At 39.7% G+C, this 22,544-nt stretch overlaps 1 protein-coding gene across 1 annotated transcript in view; it reads right to left on the reverse strand.

Moving 5' to 3' along the window:
- Positions 1 to 313: 313 nt before the first annotated feature.
- LOC121875057 overlaps positions 314 to 22,544 on the reverse strand; it is a 47,451-nt gene continuing 25,220 nt past the window's right edge. The window contains exons 2-10 of the mRNA XM_042379405.1: positions 19,334 to 20,486; positions 11,145 to 11,274; positions 8,353 to 8,585; positions 6,528 to 6,657; positions 6,160 to 6,335; positions 5,447 to 5,563; positions 5,272 to 5,295; positions 5,068 to 5,122; positions 314 to 3,688 (exon numbers count right to left, since the gene is read on the reverse strand). Of these exons, the coding sequence (XP_042235339.1) occupies positions 3,646 to 3,688; positions 5,068 to 5,122; positions 5,272 to 5,295; positions 5,447 to 5,563; positions 6,160 to 6,335; positions 6,528 to 6,657; positions 8,353 to 8,585; positions 11,145 to 11,274; positions 19,334 to 19,484 (1,059 nt within the window). The 5' untranslated portion in view covers positions 19,485 to 20,486 and the 3' untranslated portion in view covers positions 314 to 3,645. The remainder of the gene's footprint in view (positions 3,689 to 5,067; positions 5,123 to 5,271; positions 5,296 to 5,446; positions 5,564 to 6,159; positions 6,336 to 6,527; positions 6,658 to 8,352; positions 8,586 to 11,144; positions 11,275 to 19,333; positions 20,487 to 22,544) is intronic.

Raw genomic sequence — 22,544 nt, forward strand, 5'->3', positions numbered from 1 at the left:
TCATCTTTCATAATTGATTTGATAACATGTAATCATCTAGACAGCCATTGGGTCTATTTACACCTGGCCTATACAACACCTTTGCCAAATGTAATCAAAATTATATGCCGCTACAGGTTACAATGGCACACACGTCATCTGTTTTATTATCACGTTCAGATGTTCCAGTAAAGGCTCGCTCCTCCATAGCATAGTGTCATAATAAAATTGATCATACTACGAAAAATAATAATATACTTATCTTAATCAACTTACGGTACATATGTTCATGACTTTCAAGGATGAACGTCTGATGAAGCCTTAAAACAACTCAAACGTGGAATAAGTTTAATTTCGTGTTATTATTATTACTCCATGGGAATTCATTGTAATTATAGTTGTTCACATGGTTTCTCCTATAATGATATCAGGTTGAATTATAGAAAATATTAAAGTTGTTGAAATTATCACTAAGGTGGATTATTGAACCCCAAAACATAAACAAATCGGCTGTGGATAGTGGTTGTTATTCGACAATGTTGGGTTGTAAAAACTTGTTATATTTTACAATCAATATTTCTTGTGGTCATGTCGGACACCAATACTCACTTTGAAGGAGATTGTTCTGTTGTAAATTCCTCTCTGTTGGGATTTTGTTCAGTAATGGTGATCTTAATCGATAACTACAGTGTCATACTCAGATCTTGGGTCAGTAATGTCTAGGATATGCCATCGGGGTGACGCTCTGAATGACATAATAGTCTTGTTGCCTCTCCCCCCTGAGCCAAGTACATCGAGATTCAGACTCGTGAACCCAAAGCAATGGACTGATGCATTATTCTGTTCATAAATGCTTCGGGTTCACGAGTATGAACCTCGAGACTCGTATATCCGGAGGAGAGGTGATAGGACTTATGTGGGTGACTATACCTGTACATACTTAACTTAGATCAGCAACACCTCAGTAATTAACCTGTCGAAATTGTGGGCTGGCGAGGCGTAGGAGCAAATTAATGTATTATCGCTCGAGTGTACTGCCATTTTAAAGTTTCTTGAGCATTATTTTTTCACACACGGGAGAATAAACAGCGGATTACATAGAGAAGATCACAGTTGTTTGGAGGGAAGCGTACACTTGGTGAAACTTGTAGTAGTAGATAAAGTATGAGGTTTTCACACACGTAAATCAGGTGTCTATGACTGGAGAAAGTTTACTGAATTAGGGTAAATGGGAGAAAGAACAAGTTACCTGCAGCAGACAAGAGAGATCAAGCTTTCATCACCTGCCCTTCAACCATAACCGTACTTCACTTTTGTCACTGTGTTAGAGGCGGCGGTGGTAACGTGTGCAGCTGTCGAGGGAAAAATGGATGGACTAATACTCGAAATTAACCGATCTCTTGGCTTTATCCGGATATGCTTGGTATTTTTGTGACTAGTATGGAGCTCGACATATTTGAGGAACACTGAATTTATATTTAATTGGCAAGTTTAGGACTACAAAGGTATATAATAATAAATATAGATTCAGAAAGTTACAGCCTTGATTCGTTTATCTTGCTAACTCGTTTATCAGTGAATTCCATTTTTTATTGTGACTCCTGTGGAAAAATCGCTGAACCTCGAGTTGCTGAGGTCGACGGGTTCAGTCCTGACGGCCCCTGACACACACGTTCAGGAGGAGCTGAGTGTAAGTGTAGAGGTGATATAGTGTTGAAGTCTTACAGTCTTCGGGTTAATGACAGCTCCTGTGCTGCAATTTCTCTGACCAATGATCAGGAAGGAAGAAAATAATTTGACTCTAAAAGTCGGATACTCAAGGTGTCGTGGACAACCCAGACGTCCGGATATTCTCAATAAGGCCAAAGTGACAGTAACTTAGTTAAAAAAAAATCACCAACACAGAACAGCGATACTCCCAGCTGTTGTGCAGTATATATAAAACGTGACTCAAATACCCTAAGCGGCACCAAGTCAACCGCCTGAATTTCCAGGAAGTTCAACAATTTCTCTACCCAACCGTTAACAAGAAATAATTTATTTTAATTTTATTCAATTTTCGCCAAGAAAGTGACGTTGAATAGATTGTTAAAACGAAACATTCTTGAAAATGACTGAAAGTTCAATTTAATATATTTACTGTAGGTGGAGCTACCTGTAGGGAGGCGGTGCGAGGCAGACTGACACCACCAGCGATCAGTAGTGAGCAGTGATAATGGAGGGCCACCAGGTGTGTGGACAGTCATCTAATATGAGTGGACGGAAGTCTGTTTCCCAAACTTGTCTCCGGGTTCAACGGAAAACATTATGTTAATGAACCGAGTAGAAATATTGGGGGAGTGGTGAAGGAAGGAGTTGAAAGTACATTGCTCACCGAGTTACTGACCGCCTCTGTAAAGATATTGATCATAAACATGAAAGAATGTTTACACCAAGTACTGATACACGATTATCCTCGCGGGTGGAAGGCTGTCAACAGGCTGTGCACAGATGGAACCCAAGAGAAGCGCACGTGTTAGGTCCAGTGAGAGCTCGATCCTGTCCTGTTTACCCAAAGGAACCACTAATAAAACTTTGCAACGATTAAACAGAACATCTCTAACATATCTACCAGGTGGGGTCACTTTTGTGTTGGCCAGATTAGTTTGGGTAAGCTTTGACAGACAGTTGTGGCAAGCCGTCAATATTGCCGCCACACATTCAACTCACTTCATATTTTACCAACTTGATGATCAGTGACAGCTGGATTTCTGGGGCTCGTGGTGATTGTAGCCAGTTTGCTATTGTTGTGAAGGAGTTTGTTTGTCTGGTGGCAGGAAATATATCTCGTGTGCCATTTAATTATACGATAAGTCACAGGATATGACAAACTAACTGATAGTCTTAGAATTAACGATAATTATTTTCTATATGTATTACTATTAACTTTTCCAGAAAATAAATCTACTTTTTAAACCATCTTCAAAGTTGTCATAAACTACAAAATAAATTACTGAAGGGAAAAGCAGTCATTAAAACACCTACGGACTTTTAACATATTAAGGATTCAGTTGACAAGTTTCAATTGGTATTAAATTTCTTTGTCGAGGATTAGAATTAAAAAAAAAATACAGATCTCATCCAAAGTCTCGGAGTAACTGCAAGAAAAGTTAAATAATTCACAATATAAGAGAATGACATTACCTTCAAACGTTCCCTCTAAGTCAGAAATTGTCACCTACTGACCATCAACGGCTCTCTTTTATTCCTCTATAAACGCGGTACACATTCACAGATTAAATTTCTCCTCAGACCTTTACTCCAATTAGGGTTCCACCAAGTAATATATTTCATTACCAAGAGACTTAAAACCACCGATTATTTCCTTCACTATATATATATACAACACCACATATTGCTCAAGACATACACATTATTGAAAGCTCATTGGTAAAATTGTCATTAATCAGTGTAACGCAGAATGACAAAGTGCATCGTGAAGTCACTAACGCCACCACAAAACGCAAGTGGGAGACGAACACACACACACAAAGACAGACAGACACACACACACACACACACACACAAAGACAGACAGACAGACAGACACACACACACACACACACACACAATGGTGAGTTTTGATTTTTTAGGTGTGGGTGAGGGGAAGGTAGTGGTAGTCTGTCCTCACGGGTCGTCAGCCATCACCCGCAGGAACACCATCAACAACCTGGAAATAATAAGACATTGGATAAGTAACTCAATACCGACCTTCTTCTATACTGGGTTGTCTTGTCTTCACTTCGGGATCTCAGAGTGTGTGTGTGTGTGTGTGTGTGTGTGTGTGTGTGTGTGTGTGTGTGTGTGTGTGTGTGTGTGTGTGTGTGTGTGTGTGTGTGTGTGTGTGTGTGTGTGTGTGTGTGTGCAGGAGACGTTAATAGTCTCTTTATCGGATAACAAAATCACTTGTCAGGTCAGCTGTAAACCTTTAAGATGACAGCTAAACAAACTGCAAACAATACTGTCACTACTAAAGCCTCCTGTAGCCATTAACTCCCTATATTGCTTGCTGTTTACACTCAATTTCGTCAGTAGTTGGATTGTAACATTTTAATCAAGTTGACTCAAATATTTAAACCATTCAATTTCATATTTCATTATTTTTTTTTATTTATTTATTTATGTAAGTCTTTTAGAGCGAAGCAGGATACGTGTTGTGAAATGTTCTGAAATTAGTTCTCTAGTGGACCAGTTAAATTAAATCATAGTGTGACTCATTATACACTAATGTAGTTTCATAAAACAGCTTTTTTTAATTCATATTTATAAAATTATTTGTATTACTTGTATTTATTTTACATTATTATACTGAATTATTTTAATTTGTAACTCCTCTTTGGAGACAAGAATGGGAGAAACAAATAGAAAATCGACATAAATTGAGAGGCACTGTACCCAACGCTCGATACTTAAGCAGACGTTTGGTTTGTTTTCAAGAGCAATGGGTAAGTGAATGGGTAACAGACACACAATGCTCAGGGGGTAACAGAGACACAATGCTCAGGGGGTAACAGAGACACAATGCTCAGGGGGGTAACAGAGACACAATGCTCAGGGGGTAACAGAGACACAATGCTCAGGGGGTAACAGAGACACAATGCTCAGGGGACAATAAAGATATCAAGGTAATTATATTCTTTAGTAACAGCGATGGTGATGGATGGCCTCGACTGACCTATTTTTCTAGTTGTGTCTGGTAAGATATAAGGTTGCGGCAAGTGTTTAATGACCCGAGCGGCTGGTTTGGTCGATAGGTTATTGAAAATGTGACAATTACAAGCCATGATACCATCTGAATTCGTGTGTGTAGTTTTCTCCTGCTCAGTGTGTTGTCTTATCCTTCGTAAAGGCGTTTGGTTGTAAGGTGAGAGTATATACAGGTACACGTAATCACTTAACAGGTAGAGTAACAAATATAAAACAGTTAGGGGATACCTCTTTGATATCTAATTATCTGTGTCACAAGTTATCATTAACGCTGAGAAAGATTGTATCAGTAAGAATAATAATATATATAGAGCATGTGCAGCTGGATCAGTTGTTACGTACATAAGGCAGCTGCAGCTCCATGTGGGTGACAGCTGCACACTCCTCGCCGCGCTGGCTGTAGGGGAGAGGGAGGGGGGGGGGTTAGTGGTCACCTAGTAATGGGATTTATTGTTATTATAAATTTTATTATGCTGCAGGTGAGGACTATGTTACAATTTGTATTTATTCATTTGTTATCTGATAAGAACTACTAAATCCGCCTACCTGCGCCGAACAGGGTGGACAAATCTGTCGAGAAAAATAAATAGCGAGTACATTAAAAACCTTATGTGTGTTTTTTCTTGAATTATTATTTGATTTGTGTTGTTAACGATTATATGTGTGTACATCGTCCATACAGTTGATGAAGAGACAGCAGGAGAGAGACGTATAGACTCACCGAAGAAGGTGGAGGTTGTGCTAGGCGCGTGTTGTGGTATACTGGACGATCTGCCTGGGAGCTCACTAGCCGTCGTGGTGGTTGGTGTGGTGGTAGTGGTGGTGATGATGGGTAAATCTGATATGGGATCACACGGAGAGGTCATTGTTATTTTCATCTGAGAGAGGCTAGTGGTTATTTGAAGCTACTTAAAGAAACACTGGGAGGATAATAGAAGATGGAAGAGAAATATGACTACTATTGTAGCTGAATTTTCAAAGTAAAGTAGTTTATTGCAGCTGGGTCCACAGTGTTGGCAGAACACTACACGTGAACCAAGGAAATTTTCCACTGATTTTAAGGGAAAAATTAGTCCTAAAAGCATTTGGAGGTGTATATATATATATATATATATATATATATATATATATATATAATGTGTGTGTGTGTTTGTAAACACACTGCAGCTCTCATTCTCTTTGCGAATATTTTTCTAACAAACATAGTGATTATTCCATGCATTTCAGCCTTTGATTATCACCCTTTGTTTACATATCGCTGAAAATAGATGCATTTGTTACGTGTTTATACAAATGTTATAGGTTCTATTTGTTCGGGAAATATGTTTGGCAATGGTTCGTGAGAGATGGATACATGTTAATGAAATTCACCGAACCTTGTTGGGTTAGGTAAGGTTATACTCGAGGGAAGCAAAAATAACAGTAACAAAATACCTGGGTGGTAGGTCTTATTGCTGGTGTTAGTATGGGAGGTGCCGGGGAGGGTGAAGGTGCAACTGATGACACTGCCAGCTTCAGTATCCGCCCACAGGATCAGCCCCCACGCCCCCGCCCACCACTCCCCGTCCTCTCCCAGGTGGCCATTTGTTCCGCGTACCTGCACACCTTGTCTGTGGGTGAGACGTTGGGAAGGTGAAAGGTAAAAAGGTTTGGGTTGTTTTGGTTGTGCCTCTGTCTGTCTGTCTGTCTGTCTCTCTGTTGAGTTTGTCTCTCTCTCTCTCTCACCCTTAAGAGATTCCCATCACTCAAAAGACTATTATTAATCACTGTCTCTAAATTCTGTCTCTATCTCACACTGTTACCTGGTGCCATTTGGATCCGTAGTATATAAGGTGAACTCTGGTCTAGGTGCTACTCCCGCGACGCTGCAGGTTATGTTGACGAGGTACTCTGAGGGCCGCCAATATTTCAGCTCCACATCGCGGGCAGGTCCTGTACGCAAGAGAGAATGTTGAATGTGTTTATGAGGTGATAGGATGTATCTTGTCTATAGGTATTCAAGTAGGTGAGACTGTAATGATAGGCTAAATAGGTACATGGTGTTGTTCCGTAGTGGATGATGCAGGTGTGGGAAGGTTGTGATAGGTAATGGGTTAGATATTTGAAGGACGATGGTTTAACCCTTTGAGGACGATGGTTTAAACCTTTGAGGACGATGGTTTAACCCTTTGAGGACGATGGTTTAACCCTTTGACGATGGTTTAACCCTTTGAGGACGATGGTTTAAACCTTTGAGGACGATGGTTTAACCCTTTGAGGACGATGGTTTAACCCTTTGAGGACGATGGTTTGATCCTTTGAGGACAATGGTTTAACCCTTTCAGGATGATTGGTTAACCCTTTGAGGAGTTTGGATTAACTCTTTCGTCTTCAGAAGATTAATAACACATCTAAACACAGAAAATGTCACATAATTGAATAAAAGTGAAGATTAGAAAGTAAATATAAACTATAAATTATCTAACAGTATAACTCACCTAACCAACACCTCTGTAGTCCCCAACATCATATGCTTCTCGTTAAGAATCTTTAGTTACATAGAACGTAAACTCAAACGATTTTTTATTTATTTTTAATCTATTCATGTTTAATAATTCTCATATATAATGTCCTGTATTGCCCTGGTTAAAGGTATAGCCATCTGTTCTTTAGTTACAAGTATGTTACTATACCCAGAGCGATAGTAAAATCACCATCGAGTATACTAACGGAGCCTGAGTAAAACACATTCCCATAAAAATGTTAACTTAATTATCCCAAGAGACCAGTTTGTCTCCACTAGAGCTTCGGTAAACTGTAGTCTGGCTGTGCCTTAAGTCCCAGCATGTCTTCCATCCTTTCCCCACTTTAACCTAAAAAAAAAAAAATCCTCGCGTCCTATTACGATACTTTTTTGTTGCGAGTAGAATCCATTGAAGTTGGCGGGAGGTAAAAGAACAAAATAGTATGGAAGAAATTTTGAAGATAAATAAAAGAAATTGAGTATTTTTTTTATAGAAATTGATTGGCAGAACAATACTAAATTGTAGTTACTATCACACTATGATTAAATTACATTCCAAACAACTATGTCTTACTATCTACAGTAAGAGCGTAACTCACTTTTACGTTATAAATCCTCCTAAGAAGTATGTCACCTTCTGGAGAAAATTCTATATGTTTTTTAATAAATCTCCCCCAAAATAGTGAAAAAAAAGTGTAATGGAGCCACTGGCAAAACAATATTATTTAAGTATTAACATAAAAGCAAATTTTTTGAAACCCTTGGAAGAAAATTGGCAAGGCGTAGCTGCCAGAACTCCCCGTAAACGCCGTCCTGACGACATAAACCCTGTGCACTGTGTTTTGAAACTGACCTCCCAAATTCAGGCGAGTCCCAATTGCTTCAAAGTATTTTAAGAACTCCCAGACACCGTCCTGTGCAGCACTGTGGGACAATGCCTCCACGTGACTACTGGGCATTACATTCTTTACCTTTATAAGATTTTTCTACAAAACTTGCGAGGGTTACTTTGGGGAATTTTGGAGCTACGGAAGTTTGTGGCGGATTTTTAGTTGTTTCGACTTGATCCATACCTTACGATGACTGTACAAAAACAAATGAAAGAAACAAAAGGAGAGACTCACTCCAGACGAGGAGGTGTGCGGTGCGGGTGTCCTCATCCTCGAAGGTACTGACGGAGCAGGAGTACTGGCCAGACAATGAGGGGTCCGGGTGAGGGATGTAGAGGGCCCGGTGCACGGCCCAGGGGTCCCTAGAGGCCTCGTAGGTGGTGTTGACCCGGCCACTCAACACACCCAGGGCCTGGGGGCGCAGCGGCGGTATCCACTGGTATACTAGATGGATCTTGTCCACGTACCTGTACACACACGATAGATACATCCTAATTAGGGAAGAGAGTTGTAGCTCTTACGTACTACAGTATTGGTACATCAAGAGGAACCTGCTCAGTCTCTTGGCTGCCCTGGAGAGAGAGAGATCAGCTGCCCAGTAACAGAGGTTCTAATATACAGACAAAATAATGCATATCTGTGATAGGGTCAACAGTAACTCTTAGGACGATAAACAATAACATTAACTCCCAGCTCGGAAGTATGGCTGTGGGTGGACATAGTGCTTGAAATATAGTCTTTTTACTAACAATAACCTGATGTCTGGCTGAATGACTGTCTAGATACACAACCTTTCATGGTAAGTTTTGTCTTTGTTGACCCGAGGAGTAAACCAACCTTATATGCTTCTCTAATTACTCCCTTAACGACCTAAATTATCATAAGTGGGGTTCATCTTTATGTATAGTCTTTATTTATTGTGTAGTGAATATACATAATATACACACATACATCTGAAAAGTTGTATGAATGATGATCTTCACTAAATTAACTAATATTAAATTTTTCATAAATTTCTTGTAAGGTGGTAACTCTTTGTCAAGACTGTGTATAGGAGAGCATCAGAGAACCATAATAAGCTTTAATTTATACTAGTGTAAATAATAATGTTTTAAAGTGTCCATTATACTGTATAGAAAATAATATGTTTCTTTTGATCACAATTTCCAAGACTAAAATGCTCCCTGACCTTAGCTTATTCATTTTTCATCCTTGGAGACTTAATAGATCACTTCACGACACAATGCTACAACCAAGTCCTTTGTTTCTCGATGTTTTTGTGTTTTCGTCCATGCTGAAGTGGCCTTTTAAGACGGCTGAAAAGGATATCAATCTTGTCCTTACGCCTGACTTGATATATTTGGGTGTCACCACTGTCAGCCATTTCGTTGCCTTTGACGACAAGGTAACTCAGGATTCCTGTTTAGTATAATCTCTTGTCTTTGGATACGAAAGGTCTAAATACTGCAGAATGAGATGTATAGAAGTAGTAGTAGTAATAGTAAAAAAAAAAAAGTATTGATGTTACTAGGTGGTGAGTAGTGACAGCTTAAATTGCTCTATTTGAATCCGTGTTTGTGTGTGTGTGTGTGAGAGAGACTGTTTATCATCATGAAAGTAAACATGAAGGAGTACTACTTTCACTGCTATTAGTTAAAGGATGAAAAAATTTTTCTAGTATGTTCAGCTTCCCTCCCTAGTAAAGAGATATGGTGAAACACGACCAGACAGTCAACGTAACATGAACAACAATGAGAAGGTGCCCACATATCGTTTGCCACTGTGGGTGTCTTTCCTAACATATTAAAACACTGTGAGAGTTGGTCTTATCGACGGAGCCATCAGTGTACTAGAATAACTAGATGACAGTGGATGGTTGGGTACAGGAATACATTAATGTTTCAGCGAGTAACACTAAGAGGTTGAGTAGTGTTGCCTGTGTTTTGAAGGTTTAAATAGGACTCAGCCGTGTGTGTGTGTGTGTGTGTGCGCGCGCCCGCCTTGGTAATGGTTAATGCTACTGCGGGGTAAATCATTTATCAGTGTATTGAGAAAATCATAGTGGCATTTATCAAACCTTGGAACCATATTGTACTGATTTGTTCGATATGTGGTTGGTGCAGTGTATCGATGAGGGCCCCTTCCAGTGACTTCTTAACTATAAGCGTCTTGCCTCGTGAGAAGATTAATGGTAAGGTAAAGACTACATACAGTCCATCGATGTGTTTCAGTGATGTATCTCGAATCTCTTTTGTCATCTCTGGCTCTTGTTCTTCTCGTGTGAGTAATGTTACAGTGTGGGGTAAACACAGTGGATTAAATGGAAATAATGGCCCTGTGTAGAATATACCTTCATGACCAGGTGTTGATCTCTGACGTTATTGCTGATTATATTTAGATCTTAGGAAATTCAAGTTCTTTTCTGAGGTATCTTGTTGTTCATGAAAAATAACACCACGGTTTTTAGACTAGCGCACGAGCGAGAGTAAACGAGTAATCCCGAAATATAAAAAGTTCTGTTGGGTATGGCGTCTGGACCGCTCTTAATCTCCTTGTTTAACATAAGTCATTACTCCTTCACGACGTAAACAATTCATCTCACCACACCTTCTGAACACTCACTCACGCCATCTGTAGCTTTTCTACGTCACTCACTACTCTAGTACGAACACTGAGTCATTAACATTTTTCAGCTATCTACCTGTGTGTGGTACTTATCATTGACCTACTCAGCTAGGTGACTCACAACTGACCTACCCAGCTAGGTGAATTACCACTGAACTACCCAGCTAGGTGACTCACAACTGACCTACCCAGCTAGGTGACTCACCACTGACCTACCCAGCTAGGTGACTCACCACTGAACCACCCAGCTAGGTGACTCACCACTGACCTACCCAGCTAGGTGACTCACCACTGATCTACCCAGCTAGGTGACTCACCACTGATCTACTCAGCTAGGTGACTCACCACTGACCTACCCAGCTAGGTGACTCACCACTGATCTACCCAGCTAGATGACTCACCACTTGACGACGAGGCCTGGTCGCTCCCACTCGTCCACCTGGTAGTCACAGTCAAGCACCACAGCCGTTGTGTTGGTCTTCACCACCTCCGGCACCGTCAGCCTCACGATGGACACCCCGCCAGCACCTCCTGTGAGAGAGACCCAGGGAGTTAGTGTGTGTGTTTGTGGCCTCCAGTACCTCACCTCTGTGTGTGTGTGTGTGTGTGTGTGTGTGTGGCAGGAATGGATTATCATGGCATTAAAAGATCTCACTCAGATGTTGATTAATATTGCTTCATATATCTGTCCTGTGCATCCGTCCGTCCGTCCGTTACTCTGTCATCTATCCGTCCCGTCGACTTTATCGTGAATATTTCAGAAACTTGTCGCAGTCAGAGACTGGAGGGTCTGTTAGCAGGTGTATTGCGATGTGTGTCAAGCTTCACCGACTATGAAACTTTTAGATTTATTTTGTCACTGAGTTGAGGAAAACTTTCGTCTCTCTCATTATCTTATTTTTATTCTCTGTCGACGAAATATTCTCATTAGCTCAAGTATTCTCACGATACTTTTGTCAGTATCACAAATCGTATTTTTTATTATTCTTCAGATCTCGTATTGACAAATTCTCATTTTAAAATTGTGAAGAGTTAGTTCTCATAGTCCTTCCCATCATAAAAAATAACCAACTGACCTTTCCTTCTCGCGTGAGTCAGATGGAATCGACTTCATCATCTGCTGTGATCTTAAAAAAATATAAAATAAATAAATCTTAAGTTTCTATGTATGTATGTCTACACACACACACACACACACACACACACACACTCTCATCATGTAAACATTGCTCTAGGTAAGGTCATTAGGTACGGCTGTCATTCCACGTTTACTTCCAAAAGTAATAAATACACTGACCCAAGGGACCATTATTTACCTGTCGAGAACATTCATAAATCCTAAACACGCAAGCTGGCTGGTCATCGAGGGAGGTTGGTCTTTGTTACAGCTATGGGGAGGGGGCGCTAGCTGGCGGGGATTGGCTGGCGGGGACTGGCTATTGGGGACTGGCTATTGGGGACTGGCTATTGGGGACTGGCTACCGGAGACTGGTATCTATAGTGTAGTGTAGTGCTGGAGCTCGCAGTTAAAGGAGATTCCACTGAATGAAACTTTGTGGGATATCATTGTTCGTAATTGGATCATGGTAGCGTATCGTCGTCACCAGTGCCAGAGACAGAACCGCCGCGCCGCCAGGAGAAGAGTCTGGGGGGGAACGATATGGGTGCTGTTGATCGAACTTCTGGGAGTAGAGACTTTCTTGAGAACGAATGAGGGACGCTGGTCGGAACTCAGGAAAGATACTTGGAAGAAAACAAGGTGGATTTTTTTTTTATGGAAATTTAACTCGTATTAAAAGAATAATTTATATGAAGACAATATAGAGGCGAGTCTTACTGATATCCTGTATTGTTTATATATAAATCTTTGTCTTTTAATGTTGATTTGATTTCGAAAGTTGAGATTAATGTTATAAGATATTTTAAATAAAGTAACTGGTGTTGTTCGGACTTGAAAGAAAGGTCATTGAAGAGAAAAAAATATTGGACGTTAGTCGGCCTTAAGGGCTGGGGAAGAGATATTTAAAGGAATAGGGTGACAGCTATTGAACGGTACAGGGGAAGAGGGAGAAAAGAAACATTATTACCACGTTTCAACAACTACAGTAAGGTCTTTAAGCACAGAACAAGAGTAGTAATTCCACTAGTCAACAGTTAAAAAATTATAAGAAACAGAACTGCCTTAGAGAATTTATACTTTAGCTGAAGGAAATACTACAAGGTGTATAACTTCGGGACGCTTCTCATATATGACGATAGTGCTTCAATAATGACGTCTTTGCTGGGAGAGTGGAATGGCATATCTCTTGTCTGGGTAGTCTTGGCTGAGTAAAGGGCATGGTATAGTAAAAAGTCGAGAATTTGGTTCTTCTTGTAAGGGAGGAATCCATGTTTGAATCGAGATTTTCCTAGTTCAGTGGATGGAATAAATCTTTACTGAAACCCAAATAACTAATGTTGTGTTGTATTATTTCTGTGTCATGCTTAAGCGAAGGGGAAACATCCTTGCTGAAGTAAGGTGGATTATGGCCATTGCTAAAGAGACGTGGAAGGAAGGCTTTGTTGGGACAGCGAAAGACCCCAGCTAAGTCTCTCTGGAGATTCCAGCTTCACAGACAGAGGTGGGTGTTGCTTGAAGGAGATACATGATAACAGCCGAATCAGTAGGAAGAAAGTTGTATGGTGTATTTCTTGGTGTATGTGTGTTGTGTATCATATGTACACAGCCATGTATACTTATTGAGTGATCGTTTTCATACATCACGATTCTGAAATTCATTTTGTCAAATAGCAAGGACAAGGAATGGCATCACAACAGGACTGACCAATCACATGAGTGGAAAGAGAGTTGGTTGACGTCACAATAGAACTAACCAATCAAAATAGTGGGAGGGAAACTGAGTAACGTCACATTGAAATTGACTAATTAAAACACAATTTAATTCTGATGTATGAGGGATAAGAGCCAATCAGTGACCATTATTTTTACTCATGCTTCAATATATGTATATAGGAATTTATCAAAACAGATCCCAGGTGACTGTTAACCTTGTCTGCCCTTCGTTGAGTCCTCGCTCCAGCCTCACACGACTTTGATTCCAGTCTCTGTGTGTGTCTGTCTGTCTGTCTGTCTCTGTCCCTGCCTCTCTCTCTCTCTCTCTCTCTCTCTCTCTCTCTCTCTCTCTCTCTCTCTCTCTCTCTCTCTCTCCTTCAGGTGTTTATGTGTGTTCTTATTGGGTATAGGTGTGTGTGTGCGTGTGTGTGTGTTCGTGTGTACGAGTCCATGTACACACTCAGCGTCTTAGAACACATTGCCTCTACTCATTTAGTATGCATGAAATTCTCCTTTAACCTCTTCGCCTTTGCCTATTTAGAATTTACATTTCTTTCCCATTTTATACTTAACGAACACGATGAAACAAACACTGGGCAGGGAAGCAGCGGCCGTACAGAGGAAACACAGCCGCTCGCTCTCTCGTTCGTAATACACTTTCAATTATTCACCATCACCACACCCACTAATACCCGGCTCCTTCACTATCAGACGAGTATACCATGGTGTGGGGGGGGTGGTGTGGGGGAAGGGGTTGGAGTGGTGTGGGGGTGTGGTGTGGGGAGTGTGGTGTGGGGGAAGGGTCTTGTGCAGGAAAGGGTGGTGTGTGGGGAGGGGAGGGTGATGTGGGGGGAGGGGAAAGCGGAGAGAGGTGAGGTGGCTGTTTCAGATTGCCTCACCTGAACTACACACACACACACACACACACACACACACACACATACACACAGACTCATTCGCACAATGGCATTTACACGCACACAGACCCATTATTCTTAGAAAACACACAGGTACACATACAAATATACGTACATACATTAGCACAAACATACAGACACTGCTATGAATAGACGCTTCAACACACACACACACACACACACACACACACACCGCCTTGTTTGTGAATTTTCATATTTCGTCAGCCTTGATAGACGTTTGTACACGTTAAATGACTCATCCTTCAAGCGACACACTGCATACTTAACCACACAAGACTAACGGGTTTGACAAAGAAGCTGCACATAACTATGAGTGGTATATGAATGAACGATGAAGCCTGTGGCATGTTTAGTGGCTTTAATTTAGAACTATTGTAGGTCAAACATGTTGTACATTTTTATACAGTCAAATTTTCTTGTATTCGAGAACCCTTAATGACCACTACAGTATATTTTTGGTTAGGTTAGACGAGGCTTTGTTTTTGGTTTGATTTTGTGTGGTGTGGTTGTGGTGTGGTGTGGTGTGGTGTGGTGTGGTGTGTGGTGTGGTGTGGTCAGGTCAGTGCATATAAAACGAAGTATATATTTAACACGTGGGAGTAGAGACGGCAAAAATAGTTCTTCACGGAGGCGCTCCAACAATGCCCCTCTCTCTCTCTCTCCTGCTCACGCCTCCCTAAATCTTCTTTTGATCGATGGCTTCCTGAAGATAGTTTTTGTGTCCTGCTTACTGCTTTTGTTCCTGCTCCTCCTGCCTGTTGTTCTGCTGTTGTTGTTGTTGTTGTTATCGTGTTCTTCTTGGTGGTATTTATTGTTATTTTCTTTCTTCTTCTGTTCCTTGTCTTTTATTCTGTTTTCTTCTTGATTCTGTTTATCGTTCCTTTCTTTTTCTTCTTGCTTATTGTCTTTGCTTTTAATCTGTTGTCTTCGTCTTGCGAGTTATTTATCATAGTTTTCTTCTTGTTCCTGTTTCCTTGTTAGTGATATTGTTCCTTATTACTGATATTCACAGTATATGATCGTCTGTCTATAGCTTGAATATATAGTTAACTTTATTGCTTTAGTCACACGTGCATATGTATCCTTTCCTTTGTCCAGCACTGTAAAAATAATATCTCAGAATACTTGTTTCATACTGATACAAACAAACTAGTCCAGTGTTGAGTTATCTAAATCCTCCCAGAATTCTCAGAAACCAGTTACTTTCGCCTTAAGCTCGTCTAACATTTCTAATTTCATTTTCTTTTTCATGCTACCTGTATGTAAATGAGAACATATATTGTAAACTGAAACGAATCTGAAATATTTCGCTATAACTTATGGTAATCAGTTGTTTGGAAGAATCTAAATTTATTCAGAGGTTTTTTTTGTTGTAAATATTTCGATGAACTTTAGCAGTGAACATAAAGCTTTTAGAGTTTTCTTTATCAGTGGCCTTCGATCTGTGTAAAACCTACCAGGAAGGTGAATGAATATATTCACATGTTTGTTGCAGGAAGGTGTCACGCTGCACTACATATCTGGATGCATAAGTAATGATAGCACTAGTAACAGTTGCTATTTTATTATTATTATTATTATTATTATTATTATTATTATTATTATTATTATTATTATTATTATTATTATTAAGATTTCGTTTTAGACGCCAAAATAGACTAACTCAGATATATTCTTTCATTTGCTACCAATTCATCCGCACCTGAAATGAAAATATCGATTAAAAATTGTGATGATGCGAGTGAATGCTGTTATTTTTTTCCAGTTTGTTACAATTCCTCGTGAAACCCTGGACCAAGTACACGCGTTCCCCTTGAGATACACTGCACCTCGGGACAATATCACCATTACTGTATATACATCCTTCACGTTTCTCCCGAATATTTCTTTTTTGACTTCCATGATAAATTTTCCTTTGTTAGTATTCCACTGAGTATAGGAGATCAATTTTCTTTTGTGTGCGTGTCGGGTTGTCGCGATCGGGTTCTTTTTAGAGACTTGAAGTTGTGCATTAGTCCCTGTCGTATGTTCTGAGTGAAGTGCAAATACGTGTATGGTATGTACAGTAATAGCGGCTTCTACCACCGTGCAGGATGATGTATGGCAATGTCAGTACAGGGATTTCAAACATCAGTGCGTGTACAAGAGGGATGGTAGGGGGGAGGGAGGGAGGGGAGAAACCATTGGCATTATTGCTATTGGTGTGAAAATACATGGTCGTGGTTTGAGTCGGGGTATTTGTACAGAGGCTCAGTGTGTGTGTGTGTGTGTGTGTGTGTGTGTGTGTGTGTAAAATCAATAGTTACTTATATATTCCGTCAGTAAGGATTCGCCTTTGATTTTTATTTACAATGATTCTGTTCCACACACATACACACACACACACACCGGGTCATTTGACAGGTTGGGTCGTGTTTTTTTTCAGGTATTCCATTGGCTTTCTGGACTAACTTTCTTGGACAGATTTATAACTTTTGATGCAGTTTCGATTTCCGTGTGTCTTCGTTTAGGACATTTTTGGGGGAGAAGAAGTCTTTCAAGATTTTCCTTTACAGATGAATTTAAGAATCAGGAGGAAATTAGTCACGATTTGTTTTGATCTTACTTCTATGGGTTAGTGTTGACGTGTATATGGATATCTTTGTTTAGTTTTTGTTTTGTTTATAAAAAATCGGGTTTGATTTCGTGGATGTGTGGGGGTGATGGACAGCCACATATAAATATTAATTCACTGAGAAGTCATCTAAGCTTGTGAACTGAGAAACACACACACACACACACACACACACACACACACACACACACACACACACACACACACAAGGCAGCCTGTGAGTGGCGGTATGCTTCGTGAATAATGCAGTGTTTGGTTATGGAACGTGCCATGTAGCCACCAGCAAACACTATCGCCACCACCCAAGACCTGTGTACACCTAGACCGTACCTGAGAGCGCTGGGGTCACCTGTCGTTAGCGCTTTGTGTTTGTTTACCTGCTGGATATTGTAGACTTAGATCACGAAAAGATTAACCCCAGCTTATTACATTTGAGGATTTAATACCCTAACGATACCCTTCTGGAGAGCTAGGTTAGGTTAGGTTAGCTTTAGAGTGATTAAGTTTAAATAAGCTAGGGCTAACCTTCACATGATCCGTGGGCTATTATAGGAGGAAAACCTAATGTGATATGACCACAAATTCGACCTGACATTAAACTACACTTGTATCTAAACTTACCTAATACAGACCTTTAAAAAAAATCAAAATAGGTGAAACTATAAAAGGAACAAAAGCTTTTACTACTATGAGAAGAAAATAGTCTGAATACTATAAAAAAGTTCAAAGTAGTATGTGAAAGAAGCTGTAATTTGTTCTTATCAATCAGAGTAAACTACAGGACACCTACTAATAAACGTGTCGGTGGTAAATCATTCAGGCTAAAACCCACCAAAGTTAAGTGACCTTCTCCAGGCTAAATGGGTTGTTTACAGTACTAGGTCTTAGTACTTGGCCTGTAAGTGACACTCATGTTGAATCAGGATTAAGGTAATGCTTCCATGATTGATTGATTGGGTTATATATATCTGACGTCGCAACATGTAGCTACTTAGTCTTATGCCATGTGCGTATTTGTATAAACGAGAGCGAATTTTTTTCACGTTATAAAGTAGACAAAGTGTAACTAATTCTGAATGTTGTATTGTGCCTTAACCATTGAGATAATCTACTGCACGACTGTGTGTATCATTAGATGCTGGACTTTCTTTGTTTAGTCATTGATTTTACTTGTGATAAAGACGTAGTGGTGAGTCTAGTTGCTGTTTCAGTTATTGTTGTGTCACTTTCTACACTTTTCTTCGGTTAGTCTCTCATACCACACACTCCCTTAGTAGAGGAATCTATATTTCTTGTTCCATCTCATTTACAATCATTAGTAATGGGGATACATTAAATATTACTGAGAAATTTGCTTAAATTCTTTAGGTTATTACAGCTTCCATTTCCTGGGTCTGAACAGTAAATGCTTGAAGTAGCATCTTGATGTAACTGTTTTGTTCATTGGCAAACTTGTTCCGCCTTCATGAGATATTTGCATAAAGCTCTCGTCAAAGAGATGATAAAAAAATGAAAATCTAAATATTTACTTTTGCGTGGTAAATAAACTTTATTTTGGTGGAGGTGCTTGGAGCACTGACCTACTTTACCGGGACGCGAGGCCTTGCACCCTGCAGGTTGGGTTACGAGCGGTCAGGTGGTGTTTGTTATCAAGGAAGGTTAGCAGTGTTTAGAGTTCCAGTACGTTTGTGTGTGTGTGTGTGTGTGTGTGTGGGTTGGCTCTTTATGTACACATATACTCGCGTGTGCAGTATATGCATATTTTCATGTACAAGTTATACATGCAAGTAATCAGTTTAAGTGAAACTCCAAAAGCAAAGAAAACAATATTGGTCTGCAATGACCATTATGTGAAATAAAAGTAAAATATATTTTTAACAGAACTGCTTTCACAACACAGCGCCAGAAATTACTTACATTATTGTTCATAAATTTGTTGTATGCACTGCAACGTTCGTGACCAGAGAGTTAAAAAGGTTTTGTTTATTTGTTTCTGTAAACGGTTATCGTGTGATAAGAGGTGAATTGGAGAGAAGGATCGTGCTAATGTCTGCAAATTACACGGCGGAATACTATGACCTTTTACCTTAAGATATTACCACAGTATTTATGTGGATTATTAACTAGTGTAAAATATTTCCCTGCTCGTTAATGTCAACATTGATCTTCTATTAAAGAATTAAATTATAAAAGAGTTGTACTCACCCGTGACCACTGAAGCCAGCCCGAGCAGGAGGTAAAGCTTCATGTTGACTCTGAAGCCAGTCTGTGATAGAGCCAGGTCGTATGATGTTGAGCTGGTTACTTGTGTGACAGAAATATCCCCTAAGGTTCTTGGGTTGGAGGTGACCGTCATTGAGGGATCACACGAGCATGGTAACACAACTGACTGTCTGATGGTAACACAACTGACTGTCTGATAGGTAGTTTGCTAAGTTTGTCATTTTTATATATTGTCTGGATATTTTTTTCTGCGTGAGATAGGTATAGTTTTTGTCTTTACTTCCATGTAATGTTATTCAAGTAAAAGCATAAGCCACTGGTTTATATACATTAGAGAAAAGACTTCCAGTTAAATACGATTCAAAATACATTAGTAGTCACAGGGGAAGAAATAGTATGTGAGGTTTTCATTCTACAAAATTCATACCGAGTATTTGAGGCTCCCAAATGTTCAGTAAAACAAACAATGTTCAATCACACAGAGTACAGACAGAGTAAACAAATATCATTCTTATCTAGGACGAGGATAAGATTACTCGGGCAATAAGTCACTGTAGTTGTATTCAGTAAGGTTCTTTTAAAGCGATCATCATCATCATCATCATCATCATCATCATCATCATCATCATCATTTGACCTGACGCTGTTTTGTTTACATTCTAGTGTTTAATATTATACTTGTTGTCGTGTTTTCTGCATCAGGTGACTTATCAAGCTTTAAGATTAATTAATTCTTGGTGTTTTCTGAAGGCTCACCATCCAGTCAGTTAGAACATCTGTTAAAGGATTCATGTAGTTTATAATTCTTTAAGAGTGTTATTACGGTTCATTATTATGTCATCTGGAGACTTAACACAGAATTGTACATTGTTTCATTATTTTTCACCTCATTCTGGGCTTCATCCACTAGTTCTATCATATGTTTATACTTCTACGTTATAATTTTAGAACACTTCAATTATTCACCATCAATTAAATAGTTTTAAAGAGTTATTGTGGTCGTTTTCTCCAGATAATAACACTTGTTCTTCACACTGTCACCCCTGAGTCCTTCCTGTCTACGTTACGTACTGTCCTTCCTGTCCATGAACTGTCTATTCACTTGCCTCTTCTTCCACCGATGACGCCGACCCGTCTGTAATGATAAAGATATCTGTCAAGAAAATACTGTATATATTTTCTTCATGTACATAAACTTTCACAAACAACTAAAGTGACATTACTGTTTGGTTACACATTGTAGGTAATGTTCCAACACATAAACGTTAACACATGTAAATAATGTTGCTATAAAATACTAAATGAGATATTGATTGAAAGTTTTTGTGTTTAAATAAAGTTAAGTGTGAAGTAGTTGTTTCATCATATGTACCACAGAGGGCAGCACTAAGCCTTACTGCTCCTGTGGGGGGGAGAGGGTGTAGAGAGAGAGGGAGGAGGGTGTAGAGGGAGAGGGAGGAGGGTGTAGAGGGAGGGAGAGGGGGTGTTGAGAGAGGGGGACGGGAGATACTAGTGAGAGAGAGAGACCTGTAACAGCTTCCCCCTTGCTTGAATGTTTACATACTTCGTCCTCAGTTATCCAAATATTTGTAGTGTGTGTGTGTAGTATCCTTAATATTAACAGCGTATGTAATAATAATAATAATAATAATAATAATAATAATAATAATAATAATAATAATAATAATAATAATAGTTGTAGACCGAGCAAAAGCAGTAGTATTAACATAAGTGAAAAACAAAGTGGCAAGCGTGGAGAGAGTTCCACAACAATGAGGGAGACGCGCTTCTCTAAATAGCCATTCAGACGGAGAGTGTCCACCTGCACGCTGACAAGCCGAAGAAAACGAAAAAAAAATGAAAGAAAAGAATACTGAAATTTTATTGTCGCGGTTTGAATGCCTGAGCGTACTGTGTAGCGGCATCGATCGTAGCTATACCTACCTCGCTCTGCTCTTGCTCCACGCTGCCTCTCACCTGCCTCGCCTCTGGACACTGCCTCGCGTGTTTATTACGGGTTTAGATATCTTTATTGTAACAAATGTTTCGTCCACCTGCGTTCCAGGACTGGTGATAGCCTATATTTTTAGCATCACTGTGTGTATTATTCATGTTTGTCCAATTATGGCTGGGTGTTGCACCACGGTGATATGCCGTTTATATCCAGGCTTTATTGACTTTGAGATACTCTGCCATATACAGCACTAAAGTACCACTGTGGGGGAAGAAGGAACACAGAAGGACGAGACCCGTGTATTTCGAGGACAGTCATAATGTACAGTGCTCTCGCCTGTCTGTTAATCTTCCTCAACAATGGTAGGTCAGTGTTATGTTTTATGTGGTATTAAATAATTTTATTAGTTACATAAACACATATGCGCTCACACATACACAAACAGGTTCGGGTATGTTGATTAAAAGGAATATAAACTTTTAAGTATGGTTCTTACTCATGCTGAAACAAAAATATATTTATTCATTAACACACACACACACACACGCGCGTGTATGTGTTAGGGACAATGGCCAGCTTTCATCATACCAAGCCATCTCTCTCTCTCTCTCTCTCTCTCTCTCTCTCTCTCTGGAATTTAGGATCGATATCAATGTTGTACACAATATCCCAAGCAGAACAATAGTTTATAACACAAAGCCCTTCGGTCCAGCCAGTGTTGGTGGTGCAGAAATACCTGTCGCGTATTAATTAGTTTGTGGTGACTTAAGTCTTGATGGTCACAGGTGTGCGAGCAGGTGTAGAGGATATACACAGAGGTGCAACTAATGCAACACCTGTGTGAATATGAGATAAGCTGTTTCATTACGAGTCATGACAATACTCTCGATTATACTGCTGCTACTGCTGTTAAACCTAATGTTGATACTACTACCATTACTACTCGTACCATTACTACTACTACTACTAATGCTATTGATGATGATGCTGTTCCTAATGGATCCAAGAGGTCTAAAGATTGTTGGATTAGCATGTACCCTAGTTCGAGTAATGTACCCCACTTCGGGTACATTACTGACCTCTGGGGTACACGCTAAGCTGTTCCTAATGCTGATAATGCTACTGTTGCTGCTGTTAATGTATGCTGAAAATGCTGTTAATGCTAATGGAGCTAATGCTGTTGTTGTTATTCTGCTAATGCCTCTATTGCTAATACCACTACCACCATTACAACTATTA

The sequence above is a fragment of the Homarus americanus genome, unplaced genomic scaffold (genome assembly GCF_018991925.1).
Source record: "Homarus americanus isolate GMGI-L3 unplaced genomic scaffold, GMGI_Hamer_2.0 scaffold60615, whole genome shotgun sequence".
Taxonomy (NCBI): domain Eukaryota; kingdom Metazoa; phylum Arthropoda; class Malacostraca; order Decapoda; family Nephropidae; genus Homarus; species Homarus americanus.